We start from the raw sequence: 14,657 nt of genomic DNA, 5'->3' as shown, positions 1-14,657 counted from the left end.
TTTGGAGTGTACAGCGGTTTGTACAATTAAAGGCAGCACATGGGTGAGGCATCTTTATCTACTACTTCACGCCACAGCAGTGCCACTCGCAATATGGCGGCGACGTTGACGTACGATGCTGCGGTCATGTGGCGTCTAGTAATTCTATGTCTATGAGCTAACATGCGTCACCTCAGGTGACGTCATGCGACGCGCCTACTAATGACGTATTGGGGTTTTCCTCAAGTGTCTGTTGACATGGACATGCGGTTGAAGGGTTCGCGGTTTATTTAGTTTACTTAGGAACGCGGCAGCTTTTTCTTTCTGGAAGAAGCCGATATGGTTACCATAGGACAGGAGCTGCTGACCGATGAATTCGCTGTACCAGAGACCCAGCAGACGCTCCTTAAAGAAACAGTGACGTCTCGCCTACAACGACTCTTCCGGGTTCATTTGAATGTTTTCAATCCTTCAGAGCGCGGCCTACTAGCAGAAGAGAGCCGACAGATATGGGTACAGCTGCGAGGGGACAGGGACGCAGTGCGCCGGGCCAAGGTAGTGTGAGTGATGACGGGACTACATGCGTGGGGGAAAAAGTTAGATGTAGCCTTGAAGGGTGTGTACGACTGTATGTGATATCATTGGAGGGGCTGGGATTGAGCACAGAAAATCGAAGTGTCCAGAATGTATGATAAGGAATGGAAAGGGGGAAAAAAATATAGTCTGGCTATTTCCAAGCGTGACATTGCACGTGGAACCACGAAGGAGAGAAAATAAAGGGCATGTATGTTTATAGGAATGATCAGTAGAATGTAAGAGCAATTGTGCCTTATAGAAAAATTGGCCAATATGACGACCGTATGTAAAAACATGTACAGTCCGTAAGTGCATCAGGGAAGTTACCAAAACAGGCGCATTTACCCTACTACGTTTATAGTTATTTTCCTAATATTGCAATTTATAAAACGTTATATTAAAATTATAGTTATTTAAGGTAATAGTGCGATTTCCACACTGTGGTGTGCTGTGCTGGTTAATATCATTTCAGAAGACTCTCACTTAATCGTCAAGCCTGTTAAGAAGGTAGCCATAATGTTGGAACGCACTGTGGACCATCTTGTGGTAGCAGAGAAGAGAACGAACACATTCTGCCTCTGACAGTGGCAAATAGTGTACTTTCAGCCAACGATTTATTCAGCAGAAGTGTGTCAAGAAAGGCTACTGCTGTTTCTGTATACGAAAACCAATGCGCCTGTATAATGCCTCACTGAGACTGTAACTGCCAAGTCAGGAGTTTTCTTTCATTTTAGTCTTTCTGGTGTGTGTATTTAATTATGTATTAGTTATTTAACGAGCCTCTGTAAAAAGCTAATTTCCCACTACGTAATCGATCTACGTAGTGATTGATGGACAGCGAATATACCCACAGGAATAGCATTGTTGACTCTTTGTTACCAGTTTTTATAGCTGACATTGCTATCACTTTATCTTCTTCTGTATGCTCCTAAGATCTCTACTTTGGCAGGGGATTTTAAATTTGTCTGATTAGTGCAAATTCCTGAAGATGCTTGTTTTATTCCACCAGGTTAATTAGAGGCGACTCCTTGTTGAATTACTTATTTCTAGACCTCTGTATCACAGTTGTGCATTTAGATTGATTTAGATATTGTAAGTAGTAAGATATTAATTATTAACCGTGGACTCCTCTTTAAGAACCTAATAAAAAACATTTAGAAACAAAAAAAAAAGAAGAGATGTATAATATATCCAAGACAAAGACTTCCAGCATAAACAGTGAGGCTTATGAGTATGTGAGAGCAGTTAAAAGGGATAAAAAGTCTGAATTAACATTGGCCAGACAAATTCGGGATGTTCATGAGAAATGTAATGATTTCCTTCATGAGGCAGAAGTACATAATAAACAAGAAAAGTCATGTCAAATATTTGAAATGTTAAAATGTGTGCTTCAATGTAAATGTTTAAAATTCAAAATACTGATTATAATAGAAATATGCCATTTTTCACCCTTAGAGAGGGGTCCATAGGGGGCTAGATCCTAATAAAGAATCCAAAATAATATACTATCCTTAATCTATGACTTTTGAAAACGATACCTTGCATACTTGTGTTTGAAATGTGTCATTTTCTACCTTCTGGGAGTGGCTTTTAGAAGGTTAGGAACATCTGTAAAAATCAAATATCAAAGATGTTATCATATTCTTTATTAGCAACCTCCAAATAGCATAAAACAACACTACCCATGCCTATATTACCAATCTTTGTTTTATGAAAAGGAGTAAATTTGTCCCCTTGTATCTCATTGGGTATGGTCTGGGGTTGGTTGATGTGGCATGCACAACTTCTAGTTCTTCTGATTATTTGTGAAAAGACACCTATTTGTTTACTGTTTATTATAATAGTGTAATAAAACTGGACAGCTAAAGCTTGAAAAATGTAACCTAGTCTTGTGAATCTCAATTTCTGTTGAGGCCTATGCTAGAATCAGAGTTTGGCTCCAACAGTATGAATCCATGACCCCAACCTTCCTTGTGTCAACAGTCCAGGGGCCTCATGTATAAACGGTGCGTAAACACAGAAATGTTGCGTAAGAACTTTTCCACGTTCAAATTGCGATGTATAAAACCTACACTTGGCGTAAAGCCACGCACCTTTCCACAGTACCTCATACCTTGTCGTACGCAAGTTCTCCGCTCGGTTTTGCAGACTGGCAGCACCCAGCGTCAAAGCAATGCTACTCTTCCTGTGTGGTTACACCTTATTTTCCTGACGCAGCTTTATAAATACACTGAAACTAACCGCATATTGTTTATTAGTGTAATACATCTGATTGTAATTAACTTGTAACAATATTAATGGTCCAGGGAACAGCCATAGTATTCCAAATACCATAACTGCTTTAGCGTTGTTACTCTTACTGCACCTTCTTCTTCTTCTTTCAGCTCCTCCCGTTAGGAGTTGCCACAGCGGATCATCTTTTTCCATATTACTCTCACTGCAGCACTCGGAGTATTTATATCACTGTATCTGAGTGTGAATCACAGCAGCAGCTGATCATAAAGAGAATTATCGGTATACAGCTTCAAGTACACGCTGTCTCAGCCACGACAATACGTTTCAAAGCCTTTCTTGTACGGACCTCGCGGTTCAGAAACAGTTTCATCCCAAAAACTATAAACGCACTTAATCAATTGCACCTTGTAGAACTGTTTGTACTTATAAGTACAATCACCTCACTGTAAACTTACACTACAGTTATAATATCACACAACCTAAGCCACTTTATAAAGCGCGTATTTACATATGATGACAATATCATTTTTAAGGTGAAATGCAGCAAAATATGTTTATTATATTATACAGATAAAACTTTAACTTCATTTAAATAATCAATATTCTTCACTAGGAGTGTTGTGAAGGATAGAATAATTAAACATGTACTACGAAGATATTTCAATGTTCCTTAAACGTTTTGAAGAATCGGCGCTAAGCTTACAGATGGCTTAACTTCTATTACAGAGCTGATTGTGTGGTGATTGGGTATTTGGGGAAAGAAAAACAAGGACTACAGTGACGGCTATGCCAATATATATTAAATATAAAACAGAAAGAGAAAATAACAACACAGCTAAAAACACAGCAACATATTTCGGCAAAAGTTAAATGCTTGTTTCATGAGCACGAGGCGGCTATGCAGTGTCTGCAACGGACGTGGCCATCCACCGTGCATAAGCTACTTTACTGACATTGGCGGGCGAAGGAGCCATCTATTCTTCCTCTGCCCAGTGCCACCACAAACCTAGAGCCGCCCCTGAGTACTGCTGCAATAAATTATTTCATCGAAGGTTGCACACAATCACTGCGCCGTGAAACTCATGTTTAATAACGTACTTTAACTCCTATCATCATAAAAATGATATCACGTATACATCTCAGTATTTTAGTTATTCAGAGAGCTGTAATATCACGAATGTAATGGACTCTGTGTCCAGTTGGAGGAAGAGAGCCAGTTTAAGAAGCAAGTAGTGATTCACACACATAGAGCACATAGAAGATCAAATACAAAACAAAGCATTTAACGTGCTACTTTAATTACGATGTGATTTGAGAAACTGGTTAATTAAACGATTTTAAGATGAAGTTTATGATGTTCTACTTTAATGACAAAATAAACTACGTGAACAAAGTGGAAATGTCGAGATTGAAGTTGACATTTCGTGCTTTTTCCCCACTGTGTGCCTTTTTTTCTCTGTACCCTAATAAGCTTTCATATGACACTCAGACAGTGGGCTACAACTCGCCTTTTCACGGCGACTTTGATATGTGACTTCTTTTTTATTTCCGGCACTGTGCGGTTTTGTGAACGTGAGCTTTCAAGATTCTCCAACATGCTATGTCACTCGATCAACTTCCTTTTGTTGATTATACCACGGTTTATTTGAACAAATAGTATGTTTTTCCTTTGCCTCCACTTGGTATTCGCTGAAATTCTTATATTTTCCCCCGTGCTTTTCCCATTGTCTTTTCACAGAAGGCTGAGCTTAAGGGCAATTTATATTCATTTGCATATTCAAAGAGGCATAATTCTGGGAGGAGTTGGGGCATTACATAAAGCGCGTGCACGAGCGTTACTTTTCACGCTGATTGGGATTTATGTAGCGGAAGAACGTGGAAGTTTGCGTATGCACAGATTCCTGCATCTGGATTTTTCTGTGCATAAGCACATTTCGGCTTTTGTGCTTACGCCATGTTATAGTGCGAGTTCTACGCATGGCGTTATACATGAGGCCCCAGGTTTGTGGGGGTAGTGTAATGGTGAGTGAAATTATTTCTTGGCATGCTTTGGCCCTGTTAATACCACTCCATTATTACTTGAATGACAGTGCCTGTTTGAGTATTGTTACTGCCCATGTGCATCCCATGGCCACAATTTACCCGTCTTCTAGAGCATGATAGTGCACCATTTTAATAAGCAAAAGTAATTTCAAACTGGTTTAATGTACATGACAATAAGTTCAGTGTTCTTCATTGTCCTTCCTAGTCACTGAATCCGAGTCCAATAGAACACCTTTGTGATGTGGTATAACGGAAGCTTCACAGTATGAATATGCAGCTGACAGAACAGCGATATTAGTGGTTGTGTTGTTAAAAGATGCTCAATGATTGTACACACACACCTCTTTTTTTTTCCCCACAGAGATCAAATCACTCCACACAGGGAAATTCCTATACATTGAAAGTTATTTTTCCTGTTAAATTACTCAACAGCCTCATAACATTTTTCACATTATCTGCCACTAAGCTTCATGTGCATCACAGTTAAATTAATGTAAACAATTTTTAAGGAATTTATATTAGTGTAGAGTCATCTTGTGTTTACCCGGATAGTTTATGTTTTAGTAATATGCTGGAATTTTATGAAGATGCAGCAAAGGTATATGATCAGAGGAGCATATTATAATATTTATCTTTATTTTCAGAAAGGTTAGGACCAACCTAAATGGCTTGCGATTATACAAAAAGAAGATTGCGGGTGTTAGGGTCTGTCCCATCAGCCTTAGCTGCTGAGCAGGGAGCAGCCCTGGATGGCGTACCAGGCCATTAGGCTGCTGAGCAGGGAGCAGCTCTAAACAGTGCACCAGTCCATTAAAAAAGTTTGCATTCATCCACACTTGTACAGGGGCTAGCCAGTTAACATAATCTGCATTTTTGTAGATGTGGAAGGAAAACAAACAGACACAAAAGCAGTAGTATTATTTGAAAAATTAAAAGACATAGAATGTGCACACTCCACATGTACAGCAACTACTGGCAAAATTCTATTGTAGATTTCTGGATCTGTGAGGCAGTAGCACTAACTTTTTTTTTTTTACAGCTTTATCTTGTTTAATTTTGTTAAGCATTATTCCTTAATAGTTCTTAAGCTTTACATTGAACAGGCACAGATTGAAATAATGATGGGAAGGATGCAGTATTTTTTGATCATCTTTTTCCACCATGCTTTTATAATGTGGTATCATACTTATATTTAATAGTGAATTATCCCTTTACTCTGTGAAGCCACTGTGTGGAGCAGCTTTGATTATGCGTTTTATGACAATAACTGTCATAAAACTGTCAGTTGCCACTATTGACTCACTATATAACTTCAAGCAAGTCAGCTACCTTATAGTGTTTCAGTGTTGGAAACAGAGATAAAAAAAAAAAAAATGTTCTTTGCGATTTATGACTTTTCATTTGAAACAAGTAAAACCTGCAGATTAACTGACAGCTACTACTTATAAAACTCTCAGGTGTTTATAGAATAAACCATATATATTTGTATTTCAGACTTTACAGATCTAAGGCAGAAACTAGTCACTAGATTAAATAACTAAGGTTAACATAAGTTAGCTTAAAGGCAGGAATGGACCATTTTTTCATATGAGGGGCAATCTAAACGTTTTGAGACTAAACTTGGAAACAATAGCTAATTTCTTAAATGGTCAAAAGTTATCTCCCACATGTTAAAAAATGTGAGTTTCAAGTTTCTAACATTTTTGAAGTATATTGTATGTCTACATTTCAGAGACAAGTCAACATAGAGACCAAAAACCAAACAATCTTAATTATTCATCACATTTTAGAACTAGTCTCCTTCATATGCCATAGTCAGGTGATGGACTTCAGAATTTTGTTGAGGTATTGCATCTCTTGAAAAGTATGTCTAGGTCTGGCAGAGGAAATGTCATCACCATGGAATGACTCATAATAGAGAATTGCTGACAATGGTCTGTGAGGTAGCTGACACTATAGAAATTAATTGTGGTGTGGGTTAGTTGAGTGAATTTTTTCATAAACAATTAACCAAGGACTATGTATATTGAGTGCAAAAAAACATTGACTACTGAAATGATGTATCACGGCTTCTGGTGGCATCAAAGCCACCTCCTAAATAAGGAGGTGTTTAGTACTAGGGTGTTATACCGTGTTAACCTTTATGGATGTGGTGAGAAGTCAAGCAAAATGACACCTTTTATTGGACAACTAAAAAGATTAGAATATGCAAGCTTTCAAGGCAATTCGGGCCTCTTCTTCAGGCAAGATGTCTAAGAGTCGTTTAATAACTAAAGACGAATCTTGGATATGTTTACTACCATGACCCACATCAATCAAGATTGTGGGAGCATGTTGATTCTAAAAACACCAAATAAACAAGTGCTGTTTAAATCATTTGCACAATTTTGTATGATGTTGATGTTGCAGTCCATATTGGTTAAATATTCAAAAGGCCCTCATAACGTATCAAATATTAACTATATTTGCTTTGCTGTTTGTAGCAGTGAGTCAATTAGGGGAAAGAAGCAAGTAAAGCTGTTGGCCATCCCTCTCCTCCTCCAAGGCACGTTCAAACTGCTCTTCAAAACTATGGATTGTAAGAGATGGCACTCGAGTTCTTCAGACCTGTTCCTCTGTGGCTTCCACCACTTACCCAATCTGAAGAGCTATCTCTGTAAGGACGCATTATGCCAATGATTAAGACAAATTTGCTTCATAAGAATAGCTGCACAAGCAAGGCAAAAGTTTTTTGAAACTTTATAAATGACATAACAAGTATATTAGTGTTACATAGTTTTGCATTGAAAAATGAAAATTTGTTTGGTTTTACTATATCTCTGTCAGATGCAGATCTTTTTGATCACCCCTTGTATATTGGTTAGCACAAGAATAGGTAAGCAGTAGATTTCTGTGGCCCCTGTTATGTATGTTGATGTCATTGTAGAAACTGATGCCTAGGTCTGAAGTTGGTTAGCAGCATTTGCTCTTTTGTAAGAATATTGTATGAGGTCCATGGAGAAAAAAATATAATGAAGAAAAGTGTGTTATTAATAAAATGATCGATTGATTTATTATTGATCTTGCTAAATTCAGTTCAGAATCAGGGCTGCCAAGGATTATTTCTGTCGCACTACATTGGCATTAAGAATGACAAAATGCCACAGTCGTGCAAATGCCTATAGTTACTCATACGGTATTAATGCAGAGTCACCAAAAAAACTAATACAGGTTTTAAATGTAAGGGACAAAAGGAAAATGTTTAAGCTCCACACTGACAGGTCCTGAGTCAGAACTCAAACCCACAATTTTGTTACCCTGTTTGCATTTATATCCTTAATCATGTATCTTGATTTTATATAATCATTTCTTGTACTTGAAAATCAGTCTGATTCTTACCAGTAGTTGAATGGTGTGATTAAGTTTAGTGTTAAACCAATTTGCATTCCAGAGATTAAAAAATAAATTAATCGGCGGCTTGAGTATGGTGCCCTTAGATACCAAGGAGCTAATGAGCATAATGCATTTTTTGAATCATCAATCCAAACGTCTTACAACCAAATTAAAACAAAAGTTTCCAGAAAATGCTGCTGGCAGTAAATTCAAATATACATGAACAGAAGCTGAAAATAAGTTCTCACCGTTATGTCTGTTGTACTAAAATATTGTTTGCAATTAGTGCCTAAAGGTCACTTACATTCCCCTTTATTTTAAGATGAAACCTGGGGACTTGCTATCCAGATTAGCTTTTGCAACTTCAGAATACTGTATCCAAAAAATTATGAATTGGTTATTTTCAGAAAGTCTAAGACAATTGAAGCTGTGCATTAGGCTTATAACAAAGCAAATGACAAACATAATTGTGCACAAGTTGCTTTTAGCAGCAGCAAAAGACATGGCAAATTTTGTCCTGAAAGAAAATATCTTCAGGTGAATGAACTTGATCTCATTATTGGATATTACAGGTCAGATCTGATGTTGATCAACTGTATGCATCATGTGCTGACGGAGAAAATACAAACAAGCATTTATTTATTTATTTATGTTTTGCAGTTGGATAAATCCATTGACATTGTAGACTTAAAATTTATTACAGATATTGTTTGAGAGCACTAGTGAAATGGACTAGGAAGTTCTGTTTAGTAAGATCCAGTCTATGCACACAACTCGAAAGGAAGTGTTTAAACACATGTAAACACTTTATAACTACTAATATTAATTGTTGAAAATGTTAAGATATTACCATCAGTGGTGGTGCCGACAGTTTATGCCATCCAGGTTAATCTGAGATCATAATCATTTACAATGTTAATCTGAAAATACCATAGTAGCAGTAGTGAACACCACTTACCGTTTCTGTCCATTGAGGTCTTCTGACTCTCTGGGCATTTTGTCATTTTTTTATTGTTGTTCTCTGAGGTAAGAATAGTTCTTCATCACTCGTATTTTATGATTTCATATCATTCTGGTTATGATTATTGTAATGGTTAATATATTTATTAATTATAAAAAGCATTGGCCAGAATTTCTAAAGAAAGTCAGAGACTCTTTGTCATATGTAAGACCATATAAAGTCTGTGATCAAGAGAACAGATGCAAAACTGACATCTACTGTAGATTAGTCAGACCCTGACTTTTTCATGAATCTGACAGATTTTTTTGGACACCGTATGACTGCTGCTCTCAAACTATTAGAAATCTGAAACCAGAGAGCAATTATAAAGTTTGAAAATGGAACTACAGCAGTGCTTCCTTGTTACTGGCACAGCCTTCATCAGTATTAGAAATTTGTTCTGCCTTGACAGGAATATTCTCACATGCCTTTCCTCTAAAGAACAAGACAGCCCCATGGAACATAGGTGTGACAGTGAATTTAAGAAGACTTTTTCCCCCTCTTCACACTACCTGTCACTTGCTTTTAAGTTTTTGCACAAAACCCACAGTTTCCAGACAAGGCCTTAGAATTTCCATGTGCTTTGTACTGTACCAGATTTTCATCACTTATTGCTTAGCCATCAGAGTAACCACTTAAATGAACACTGTTGTAGAAGCCAAACAACAACTGTCTTTTTAGGTCTACGTTTTTACCACTCCTTCTTTTCTCTGGTCTTTTTGTTGTGAAGCAAATTGACCCACTCACATTTATTTTTTATGATTTTATAAGAGAACTGACAAAAAAACAGATATGTCTGGAATATATTATTATCCATTTAAGTTAATCTGCTACTTTGTGGTCCTAGAGGAGGAAAGCAGCCCTAAATTTAGCACTTGGTAGAATAAAGTTTTTTTTTGCTAAGCATGTCATTTTTTGTAACCTTACAGATCTGTTTTTAAACTCTTCCATTATATGAATATTCTTCCAACTATCTGTAGGATCATTCCGTTGGTCTTCTGAAGTCTTCATATGAACAGAGATTTGTTTTTAGAGTAGTCTTCTTCTGGATACCTTCACATTCATGCTCAGTTTATACCAAGAGATGTCTAGAGATAATTGGATGTGCTTTTGGGCCTCATTCGAGTTGTCTTCTTGATCTGTGGGATAATCTTTTGCACTTAGTTATACATTTATTCTACCATATGCTAGAAAAGTTAAATCTGTAATCCTCACCTCAATGGTGAACATCTTGAACACTTTCTGAGGTCATCTTTAGGTTATGGTATTACACTAAGGTACAGTATATAAGTAAAGCCCCACTGACTGATTCTGTTGCCTCTGTAAATCTTTCATGGTGATTGATTCTTTGGCTAGCTTGTTACCCAGTTATTTTAGCACCTGGTTACAATTCATTTTGTAATCTAGTACATCTTGTCATTCTTCATTTTGTATTGTATGCATCACTTTATATGAGGAGTAAGTAAAGTCTATTGTTGTAAGACTTTTATTGTAGAAAGGGGCTAGCTTTGATAAAATATTTTTGTATAAAATTTGTGGCATTTAAACAACTATAGGTGTTCATAAACTTCAAAACAGCACTGGACAGGGACTGGACCAGCAACATTGTGGTTTTCAATTCAGTAAAACACCTTAGCACCTTAAATGCCCTTCATGTGAACAGAGTGGTCAAAGGAAATTGTGGTGGGACCAAAGATGGCTATGAACTGCTGTTAAAGCCTCTTTCACAACTGACTTTGCCAGCTGCCAGAAGAGGGACGCGTCACACCTGGACGAACTGGTGAGGAAGGCAGGCTGTATTGTAAACATGGAGCTGGACATTTCGACATCCGTGGCAGAGCGACAGGCACTGAGCAGGCTTCTGTCAATAACTCAAAAAATCCACTGCATCCACTGAAAAGGATCATCTCCAGACAGAGGAGCAGCTTCATCGACAGACTGCTGTCACTGTCCTGCTCCACTGACAGATTGAGGAGATCGTTCCTCCCCCCACACTATGTGACTCTTCAATTTCACCCAGGGGAGGGGGGGGGTAAACAATATTATACAAAATTGTCTGTTTGTTATACCTTCATTGTTATGACTCTTTAATATTGTTCTTTATCAGTATGCTGCTGCTGGAGTATGTGAATTTCCCTTTGGGATTAATAAAGTATCTATCGATCTATCTATCTACTGGGAAAGCAGTTTTGAACATTGTCAGTTGTTGCTGTAGGCCCAGGTAAAGTTAAAGAAAATCTGTAAATCCATAAGGTTGTGTTTCAGTCCCCACCTTTGACTCTGTGTTCCCCTGAACAGTTCACTTCAAATTAAAGTTCTCAAATGGTGATTTGCACCATGGTAATTTAAAGTGTCTTTGAATTAAGGCATCAGTTGAATGAATAAATAATAATAATGTAACCCTGCCTTGAACAGCAGCAGATTTTCCATAAATTTTATATAACAGGGTGTTGATAATATGAGGGGTGTTGTTTAAACAATAGAAAAAATATTAAAATGAGTAGAACGTATGTGGAAGTTGTTAAATAACAAGGTGTGGATATTTGAAACTATTCTTTTCGTTCTCTGTAATTTGCTTTTGACATTCCTTGGTGCACACCCACCTTCATTTTTCATTTTCCCTAAATTGATTTTTTTTTTTGGATAACATTTTCATTCCAATCCCTTTTGTATCTTTGTTTTCTCCAGGAATATGTCAAAGGTCTGTGCCATCCTGAATTAGAGGAGACTGAGACGTATCCGAAAGACATGCACTGCATCTTCGATGGTGCAGACAAATTCTTCCTTCATGCAATTCTGCAGGCTAGTAGCGCTGATGTTCTTGTAGTGCAAACAGGCCTGCTACACATTCGTGGAACTGCTGAAGCTGTCATCATGGCAAAGAGCCAAGTTCAGCAAATGGTCAAGCTTTTTCAAGATAGACCATGCCTACCACCAGAGTTGGACATATTGGTTAAAAAAGATTTTAGAAACTTTGTAGAATCTCACTCTGATAAATATGCTATGGAGCTTATGTTGCTGCCCAGCAGCTTGAAGCAGGAACTCCTAACTCTAAGCCAAGGGACCATGCCAACAGAAGCAGTCACACTTGTGGCTGCTCAAGCGGACAGGAGTAAGGCTGGCACCCCTGTAACAGAGCTAACCAACCAAATATTGGACACTGTACTAAGTGACCCTACCCGAGAACGTCCACCATGCAAAAGAAGGTCATCTTCCTGTGAGGAGAGAAGCACTAAGCGTCAGTTTTCTTCAGAGGTATCCAGCCCTTGTACCTCTTTACAGACAGATGGAGATGCCTCAGAGTCTGATGATTCTGTTATGTTTGTGAATAGCAGTGTAACAAAGGAAGTTAGTCCTGAAACAAATTATAAGTGCCTAGTGAACTTTTTCAAAACAATGGGGTACCAGCAGGATATTGTTGTCAAGGTAATTGATGAGATGGGCCAAATGGCAGAACCTCTTGTACTGCTGGACCGTATAGCCCAAGAGAGTCTGAGACAGACTGAATCATGCAGCAAAGCAAAAGAAAGTCTTAATCAAGCTGGGTCAAGTAGGGCTTTCAAAACAAGGGACTCCCCATCCCTGGTAGTGCAAACACAGAGCCCAGAGGATGTGGAGACAGATGGTCCTTTTATTGACTTAACCCAAACAGAACATAACTTTATTGCAAGGGGAAACTCAAAGCAGCACATCACCCAGAATTCTGTGACAGCAACACACCAATTAAGGGGATCGTGCCTAGAACATCCTATAGTTTCCCCTCCACTGCAGGGTGCCCCCACAACTGTAACACATAAGTCTTTCCGCTCATCAATAGAGACAAATGCTTCCCCTGTGACTGGGGACAAACGCTTTAAAGAGTCGCTGAAAACACCTTACAAGCTCATCCTAGAGAACAAACCAGGTAGAGAGGAGCTGAAGCACATCATCATTGATGGGAGCAATGTAGCCATGACGTGAGTACCAAAGTCAATAGCTCTTAAATCTTCTTGCAGTCACAGTATCTGTGTTTCCTCCCTCTGTTTCTTATTAGATGCAGTCTTTTTTGTTAAGGGGATTTCATTAATAGGTAATTGTCTAGAAACAAAATGCTAGAAGTTACTTTTCTGACATTTATGTGTCTCCATGTGTATAGCTGGTGTTCCATGTGTTCTTACCTCTATAATAAAGCTGACAAGGACTTTGAACACACTGTAAAATTTGTTCAAATGATTACTTTTCTACTTTACAGGTATAGTATGAATGACTGCATGATTGTTGAATGCCCACTTTTAAAAAATTTCAGTTTTTAAGCTGTTTTGCAGTTTTGTACAATAGGAACTAGTAATGAGATCTCTTGAAGCCAATCATGTTTCATTTATTTAGCTTAATGGACCATGCAAATAGTATTTAACTTTTGTTTTGTGAAGTGGTTGTAATTGTTTTTCTCTAGTTTTAATTCCTTTGTATCTTTATATAATAACCATCACTGTGGAATAATACTAATGGCTGAAATTTGCCAGAAATATAAGTGTGAGCAGAAAATCACTTGTGTGTATACCATCATGTGAAAAAGTAAGTATGGAAATTGTTGACTTTTTCACCATATTTGAACAGGCAGACAGTGCCTACAGATAAAAATGATACATAGTACTTGAATGTAAACACATCTGATAAATTTTTAATCATTTATTCAACAAAAATATCAGTAGATATAATGGTCTACTGGGGAGAAAGTAAGTACATCCTTGGCCTCAGAAGCAGGTATTGCCCCCATTAGCAGAAATTACTTTTGGTAGGTGATTTGCATAACTACCCACCAGTCTCTGATATCGGCTTGGTGAATTATTTACTACTCCTCCATACAGAATTCCTTCAGTTGCAAAATGTTTGTCAGTTTTCTTGCACATACTCCCTGTTTCAAATCACACCCCACCCATCTTTCCTCCTGGTCCCCACTTCTAATGCAATTTAAATCAGAGCTTTGACTTACATTCCATAACTCTCTGTGTCTTCTTTTTGTATCATTCCTGGGTGGATTTGTTAGTGTGCGTTAAATCATTATGTTGAAAGGTCCTTTTTTGGTTCAACTTCAAATTTCGAACAGAATGCCTAACATTTTCCTCCAGTACACTTTGATATGATGCAGAATTCCTAATTGATGACGACTGCAAGGTGCCTAGGCCCCTAAGGCCACAAATTGACCCCAAACAATAACATTTCAACTACCATTCTTCAGTTAATTCTTTTTCTGAAGTGTTGTCTTTGGTTTGTGCCAAACATGCCCGCTGTTACTGTAGCCAAACAATTCTATCTTTGACTTTATCTGTACAGAGCACATTGTTCCAGAAGGCCTAGGGCCTCATGCATAACGGCGTGCGTAGAATTCACACTATAACATGGGATACAGACAAAAACGGAAATGTGCGTACACACAAAAAAATCCAGTTGCATAAATCTGTGTGAATGCCAA

General features: G+C 37.8%; 1 protein-coding gene across 2 annotated transcripts in view; it reads left to right on the top strand.

Moving 5' to 3' along the window:
- The first annotated feature begins 205 nt into the window (after window positions 1–205).
- Window positions 206–14,657, top strand: part of n4bp1 (nedd4 binding protein 1) — a 33,497-nt gene continuing 19,045 nt past the window's right edge. For both annotated transcript variants that reach the window (XM_039762859.1, XM_039762858.1), the window contains exons 1-2: window positions 206–534; window positions 11,894–13,161. In XM_039762859.1, coding sequence (XP_039618793.1) covers window positions 319–534; window positions 11,894–13,161 — 1,484 coding nt within the window. In that variant the 5' untranslated portion in view covers window positions 206–318. The remainder of the gene's footprint in view (window positions 535–11,893; window positions 13,162–14,657) is intronic.

Source organism: Polypterus senegalus, chromosome 9 (genome assembly GCF_016835505.1).
Source record: "Polypterus senegalus isolate Bchr_013 chromosome 9, ASM1683550v1, whole genome shotgun sequence".
Classification (NCBI taxonomy): Eukaryota; Metazoa; Chordata; class Cladistia; order Polypteriformes; family Polypteridae; genus Polypterus; species Polypterus senegalus.
This window is presented reverse-complemented; position numbering and strand designations above follow the sequence as displayed.